A 7,612-nucleotide genomic window follows, 5' to 3' on the forward strand; every position below is an offset into this window, starting at 1 on the left:
TTTTTAATATTTTTTTTTTTTTTTTTTTTTTTTTTTTTTTTTTTTTTTTTTAAATTAAAGAAAAAAAAATATTATTTCTTTGTGCTTGGTGTATGAGAACTTGGATACGTGATAAAGAAAATCGTCTTATTAGTTTTGATTATTCATCCACAATAGGAGAAACATGAGATGATTCAAAAACTCTTAGGGAGTTGTTCTTGCTCATAACCACCAACCCTCCATCTTGCATAGTATTGCCTGCAACTACTATTGCATATTTTGAGTTGAAACCACAGATAATCCATCTTCTTCCTATTTTTCATGGATTGAATAAAGAAGATCCTTATATGCATGTAAATGATTTTCTTGAGATTTGTGCTACTTGTAAGTTCTAGGATTTCACTAATGACTTTGTTTACTTGCGTTTATTCTCTTTTTCCTTGAAGGATAAGGCAAAAGTATGGCTTAATTCTTTGGCACATGGATCTATCACTTCATGGGAACTGTTGGTCACAAAATTTCTCTCTAAATTTTTCCCAATGGCCAAGACCAATATTTTGAGGAGAGAAATTGCAGATTTTTATCAAGATGAATAAGATAAATTTTAGGCGTAAATGCATTTTTAGTCCTTACATTTTGAAGTTTTTCCATTTTAGTCTCTACATTTTATTTTTTCCACATTTAGTCCCTAAAACCAATTTACGCCTTTCACTTTAGTCCTTCAAGCCCCATTCCGTTACCAATTAACGGGGAAACAGACGGGATTTATAAAATATTATTATTTTTTAACCCTGGTGGATAAAATAAGGAAGAAATCAGATTAAAGTTCACGTGATAAATCACGTGAAGCACTTTTAGTGCACTTACCTACCTCTGGCGCGCAGGTAATGAGTTTCCCCAAATCAGACTGAAATCCCTAGCTCTCTACCTCTGCCTCACAACCAACAGCCATCATCATCAACCTAAAGAAAATCCCAGTTCTCTCTTAAACCACCACCATCATCATCAACCACACGTGTGTACTCGCCTACCTCCGGCGCGCAGGTAGTGACCTTTCCCAAATCAGACTTAATCCCCAGTGAAGCTCTCTGCCTGTGCCGAACAGCCATAAGAACACAACCTAAAGAAAAATCTCACTTCTCTCTCAAACCACCATCATCATCAACCTAAAGAAAAATCCCCACTTCTTTCTCAAAACCCATCTCTGACAGACACTAAGTTGAAGCACTATCATCATCTTCGTCAATCTCTATCACTTGATACCCATACTTTTCATGGAGTGGAGAAAATGAAAGCTGGGAGACTTCTGTATTTGTGAAAGGGTCTTCTCTCTCTTCTCTCTGTCCTTATTTATAGCTTTACAAGAAGGTTGGTGACTTTTCCCTAGTAGGGCCACAATGTTTTTATATATTTTGGCTTTTTGATTATTTGTTGGTCCTTGTCTGCATGTGTTTGGTTATGGTTTACATTGTGGTCTATGTGTTCCCCGTGTATGACAAAAGTATTTTCTTTGTTTCTTTTAGTATGACAGAACTATTGAAGTAAGTGTTGTATTCTTACTTAAATATTTGATTAAGTGCTGTGATCACCTAATACTTTATTAAGTGTTATGTTGTCTGCATGCAGAATAGAAATTTTTATTAGGTATGAGTGTTGTTTTGTTAAATATTATATATATTTTGTTCTAAATAATATATATTTTGTTCTGTAGCTAGCATTGTTTAATTGGTTTTGGTGTTATGTTGCATGCAGAATGAATGGACTATTTAGTTTATTTGTGCATCATGGTGGCAATTTTACTGAAAATAGCCGAAAATATGTGGGAGGTGCAGTAGATATAGTTGATAATTGTGACCATAACAGGTGGTCCAAGGTTGAGATAGAGAGTATATGTAAGGACTTTGGATACACATCTGTTAGCAGGCTGTGGTATAAAATGCCTGGAGTGGACCAAGAACTGGCAGACTTCCATTTGATTGTTGATGATAGTGATGCCATGTATCTAATAGAATTAGTGAGGGGTCATCAAGATATTCATGTGTATGTAAAGCACCCAATACATGACCTTATATTAGTTGATGAAGGAGAGGATGCTGGTGAGGGTGTGCAGCCATTGGCATTGGAGCAAGACTTTACAGGTTATTATGACAATGATGATGAGAGTGAACATGTTGATGATGATGATGGGGATGAGTTTTATAGTTTTTATGAGAATGATGACATGTATGCTAATGATCAAACCTTTAACAATGAGGATGAGCTTGAGGTTAATGCTGATGTTCCTACTGAGGTGGCTGCTTCTCAAATGGGTTCTAGGAGAGTAGGTAAAGAACCTATCATTGAGCACCCACCTGAGGTCTTTCCTATAAATGATAGCAGCGATGGTGGGGGAAGTGGCCTAGAAGATGATGTAGAGTTGACCCATGGTGTTAGGACTTTGTGAAAAAAAAAAAAAAAACCAAAAACAAAGAAGAGGAAGAAAACCCCATCTCACTAAAACAGAATAACATCAACAACAAAGCTTGAACTACCCAGTACAAAAAACATGATTAATTAAAAAAATACTCAAATATTGAAATACCCAGTAGTTTGGACAGCCATAAAACCTTCTGCCAGGGTTGTCTGGTGTCCACAAAATGACTAACACTAGTTTTTCATCACAGTAGCACCTAAATGGAGCTCTCCTCCTTAAGCTTGAACTGGTTGAAGAGCTTACTTCCATCTAATCAGGGACTTCAAAATGGTTGAAAATCTTGAGATGGTTGATGATGATGGTGGTGGTTTGAGAGAGAAGTAGGATTTTCTTTAGGTTGACGATGATGGCTGTTGGTTGTGAGGCAGAGGCAGAGAGCTAGGGATTTCAGTCTGATTTGGGGAAGCTTATTACCTGCGCGCCAGAGATAGGTAAGTGCACTAAAAATGCTTCACGTGATTTATCACGTGAGCTTTAATTTGATTTCTTCCTCATTTTATTCACCAAGTTTAAAAAATAATAATATTTTATAGATCTCGTCTGTTTCCCCGTTAATTGGTGACGGAATGGGGCTTGAAGGACTAAAGTGAAAGGCGTAAATTGGTTTTAGGGACTAAATGTGGAAAAAATAAAATGTAGGGACTAAAATGGAAAAACTTCAAAATGTAAGGACTAAAAGTGCATTTACGCCTAAATTTTATGAGAGTTGGGAGATTTAAGGACTTGATCTTAAAGTGTCCTCATCATGGTTTTGAAACATGGAGACTAATACAATATTTTTATAATGGTTTGACTCAGACAAATCATAACATGATTGAGTCCATGAATGGTGGTGGATTTTGGAGCCTTATGGATGATGAGGCATACAAATTTCTTGAGAATTTATCAAAAAGCTCACAACAATGGGATTTTTCCAATCGTAGAGAGAGATCTGCCCCTACAATTAAGAAAGGAGGATTGTATGAAGTCAATGAAGATTTAGACATAAAAACTAGGTTGGACAATTTCATTCGTAAGGTTGAAGTTTTAGCTTTAGGTAGAGGAATGAATTCTGTCAATCAAGTTTAAAGTGAAACATGCTCTATTTGTGCAAGTTCTATGCATATAACACAAATGTGTCCTTTTGCAGCTGGGTACCCTGGTTTTTATACTGAGCAAGCAAATGCACTGAACAATTATGGAAAACCATTTGCTAGTCCATTTTCAGAGACATACAATCCAAGTTGGCAAAATCATCCTAATTTCTCTTGAAGGCAAAACCATTCTCCCACAAATATAGGTGGACAACAAGTGCATCAACAAAGTTAATTTCGTTCACCTACTCAAGCATATTCTCCCATTCCTCAATCAACACCTCAGTTTGTAGAACCACCAAGACAACAACCATCTTTGGAGGAGTCTCTCAAAACTTTCATGCAATCAACGAGCCAAGCCATTCAAGAGATGAAAAGTTCCACCCATTTGAATACTCAAGCTATTTCAAAGTTGGAAAATCAAGTTGGCCAGTTAGCAACCCAAGTTGGAGAGAGGGAAAAATTAAAGTTTCCTAGTCAACCATACCTAACCCAAAAGGACAGTATGCCATCAGTGGTTCTTCTAGTTCTACTCATGGACAAGAACATGTTCAGTCTATTACTACCCTTAGGTCTGGTAAGCAAGTTGATAATCAAGTGAAAATGCCAGAAGTGGAGGATGAAGAAAATATTGTGTTAAAGGAAAAAGGAACTCATAGTTCACATGATGATCATGGAGAAAAGGACAACCCACCTGCCACTCCAATTTAGGATCTTAGTTCCCCTCTTGATAAGAGGTTTGTTCCTAAAGCTCCATTTTCTCAAAGGTTAATCAGTCCTCAAAAAAGTGCACAATTTGGAGTTGTATACAATTATATACCTCCCCAAGATAGACCGTAGCAAACCATAATGAGAATTTGTCACACCATCAAGAACCATCAATGAAGGGCCCAAAATTCTTTGACCGTAGAAAACATGACAAACTTTTTTAATAGTTTCTTTTTAAATTTTAGCCAGATTAATGTAACATTTTTCCCGAATCAAAAAATATATATGTTCAGGTGCAAGCTTCCAGTACTTGAACTGCTTGTAGTTTTGAATATGTCATAAGGGGCTCAAGGAATAATCCTCAAACATGAAGGAGTTCATCAATCATATCTTGAGCAATGTGAAAGGACCATTTTAAAGCTGAAATTGCTGTTTTTCAGATCCTTGACCGAATGGATGACAGCGTAAGAATTATTTTCAATTAAAAATTTATTAGATTTAATTTCTCATTGTAATACTTCCTGTGTACATGGGCCACACGCCTCTTTATCTCAACAACACCTTTTATGTAAATATATAAAATAAAATAAAAAATCTCTTCAGTTTTTTTTGTTGTTGATAAGTTTGGGGTTTGCTATGTTTGAACTCCTTGCAGTTAGTATGTCACAACCCTGGGTGCGGTGTGTCGCGGGGATTTATGATGCCTTATGCTCTCCGTGCATTGACTTTTCTTGGGTAATGTAAGTCCTATACTCGCTATTAGCATTGTAAAAAGAATAGCCAATGGCCCAATTGGTCTAATGGCACCACTCTAGGTACTTCCTAGGGGTTAGAGGGGCAGGGGAGGGATTCGGGTAATAGCTTAGGAGATTTCTAACCATTTAAAAAAAAAAAAGGACCAGGCCCCGTAAACTTCCATACTACATCTCATTAATTTAAGTATATCATGAACTCGTGATCTCTATGATCTCAGGCTTACACAGTCAAAAGGGGACAAATACTAAAATAATTTAGCATCCATTGTACATCAGTTTTGAGATCCCATCACAATCACTAAGAAGCAAGAGTTTTTTTTTTTTTTTAGATAAGACCAAGGGTAGATATTTAGCCTTTGTACACCAACACCAGTGTCAGGCTCTCTCCGAAAGTGTAGGTATGGAGCATAGCAATGTATAATAATAAAATGAACATATCCAACTATTGCGCACTTGGCTTTGTAAGCAAATGCACAATTATAAGAAGAACAATTCATTGCCTCCAACAATGAAAAAAACAGTTATAATAAGGCACTCTATAGTGTTGTCTATGCATCAGTAGACACAAAGAAGACCATTGGCTCATGTACATGCTTAAGCTAGAACCTTGGGGAAGTTTCTCTGACCTGGGGCGGTAACTCACACCACCCTAGCCACCAGGAGAAAAACGTGTCTACTCCCTGTGAGTGAGGCGATTAGGAAGCTACAGATTGTTCAGCGTTTCAGCGTGAGAGGCAGGGATGGAGTCTCTCTCGAGCAGTTGGAAGAAACTCTCTTTGTCAGAGTCCGAGGGAAAAAAAAAAAAAAAAAAAAAAAAAGAATATCAAAGAAAATATTAAAAAGAAAAACTCGTTGTTTTTCCACTGGAATCCACCATTAGGTTTTAGTATAACGAAACAACGACACCAAAATTTTCGTTTTTCTTCTTTTTAACACCAAGAGAATTTTATTTCCTGATTATGTTAGGATGGATCTTGAGTGTTATCTCTAATTTATATGTATTGTGCTTGTTTCTTTAATATATCTTTCCTTTTGTCAAGGTAAAACAAAACAAAACAAAAAATGAGAGAGAGAAATCCATTTTCCCCCTTGATCGATTGATCCACAAAATCAATGCAAATTAATATAGCTTTAATTCTCAAGAAATGTCATGTTCACAATATTTTCACAACACTTCATAAGAAATCCTTTTTTTTTTTAATACAAAATAAAAATTCTACTCTATCTTAATATAAATGTATATGTGTGTGAAACTCCCTCCTGGAGACTTGAAGCCCAGCCCTTGCCCTCCACACCCCATAAATACTTATACTTGTGGAGTGATCATCGCACCAAGGGTATGCGGTAGTTCATAACAAATCTTAAGTGACAGATTGTTACTAGCTGTTACTATTGGACAAAAAAATAATTTCAATGATGAGGTTCAAATCAAAACAAATAACAATGTGTCACTTATGATTTAATGTAAAAATGTTGTAAATGTAACATTTCTTTTAATTCTCTCTTGTAAAAGATTTAGGGTTTAGAAGGGGGAAAATATCTTCTATTGTTTCTGCAAAAAATGAAATAATCTGAATAATAAAGCAATGAATAAGGGCAGATATAATTGTCATACCAGGTTCGGTTACTTCCCTTGACGCCACTTTTGAGGCAAAGAGAAACATCAAAATGAAGAGAACCAGCGTAGTGATAAATTTCATAGAGGCCATTGTTTTAGGCTAATTTAGCACATAGAAGCGCTTGTCTGCGTAACTTAATTTTCTCTGACCTGGGGCGGTAACTCACGCCACCCTAGCTACTAGGAGAAAAATGTGCCTATTCCCTGTTAGTGAGGTGATTAGGAAGCTACAGATTCTTCAGCGTGAGAGGCAGGGATGGAGTCTCTCTCGAGTATGTGGAAGAAACTCACTTTGTTAGAGTCCGAGGGAAGGAGCTTTGTTGTGGAGGAGAGTGATGGGAAAAAAGAGTTTTTCTTGGTTGCAAGGTTCTACACAGGTCGGATGCTGAGTATGGAGGTGATTGCAAAAACTTTGAAGGGTTTATGGAGAACCAGAAGGGGTTTTAAAGTTAGGGACATGGGTGAACATAGGGTGTTGTTTATTTTTCGGGAGGAAGGGGATGTGGAGCAGATCATGAATAGGGAGCCATGGACTTCTGACAAACACTTGGTGGCTTTGAAAAGGATTGAGAAACATACGAATTTAAGCCAGATTCAATTTGAGACTACTTGTATGTGGGTACAATTGCATAACCTACCTATAGGGATATCCTTTAGTGCTGCTAAGAGTATAGTTTTTGAAGTACGCAAGGTGTTTAAGAATAATCTAGAAGAGAATAAGTATGAAGGCTGCAACTTTGAACGTGTAAGGGTAGGTGTTGATATCACAAAACCTTTGTGTTGAGGAAGGAAATTAGTTTTAAGGAATGGACAAGAGAGTTGGGTATGCTTCAAGTATGAGAGAATGCCCAACAGTTGCCAATGGTGTGGCAAGCTTACACACATGGATAGGGATTGTCCAACTTGGTTGAAGGGCAAGCAAGCTTTGAAGAAAGGTGAACAACAATTTGGGTTCTAGATGAGGGCTACAACACCGAATCTAGCTAGGATATTAGTGGTTAGGGTG

At 36.9% G+C, this 7,612-nt stretch overlaps 2 protein-coding genes across 2 annotated transcripts in view; both read left to right on the forward strand.

Annotated features, from left to right (window-relative positions):
* LOC112023274 (uncharacterized) overlaps positions 1 to 2,422 on the forward strand; it is a 26,430-nt gene extending 24,008 nt beyond the window's left edge. The window contains exon 10 of the mRNA XM_065772364.1: positions 1,732 to 2,422. Within this exon, the coding sequence (XP_065628436.1) occupies positions 1,732 to 2,422 (691 nt within the window). The remainder of the gene's footprint in view (positions 1 to 1,731) is intronic.
* A 4,440-nt stretch (positions 2,423 to 6,862) lies between these two features.
* LOC112029343 (uncharacterized) lies at positions 6,863 to 7,390 on the forward strand. Its single transcript, XM_024062036.1, has one exon. The coding sequence runs from the start codon at positions 6,863 to 6,865 to the stop codon at positions 7,388 to 7,390; it is 528 nt and encodes a 175-aa protein (XP_023917804.1).
* Positions 7,391 to 7,612: the final 222 nt, after the last annotated feature.

Source organism: Quercus suber, unplaced genomic scaffold (genome assembly GCF_002906115.3).
Source record: "Quercus suber isolate HL8 unplaced genomic scaffold, Cork oak 2.0 scaffold_57, whole genome shotgun sequence".
NCBI classification, from domain to species: domain Eukaryota; kingdom Viridiplantae; phylum Streptophyta; class Magnoliopsida; order Fagales; family Fagaceae; genus Quercus; species Quercus suber.

What these genes read in the sequence shown, in the direction of transcription:
- LOC112029343 (XM_024062036.1), top strand. Translation starts at nt 6,863, where the DNA reads ATGGAGTCTCTCTCGAGTATGTGGAAGAAACTCACTTTGTTAGAGTCC.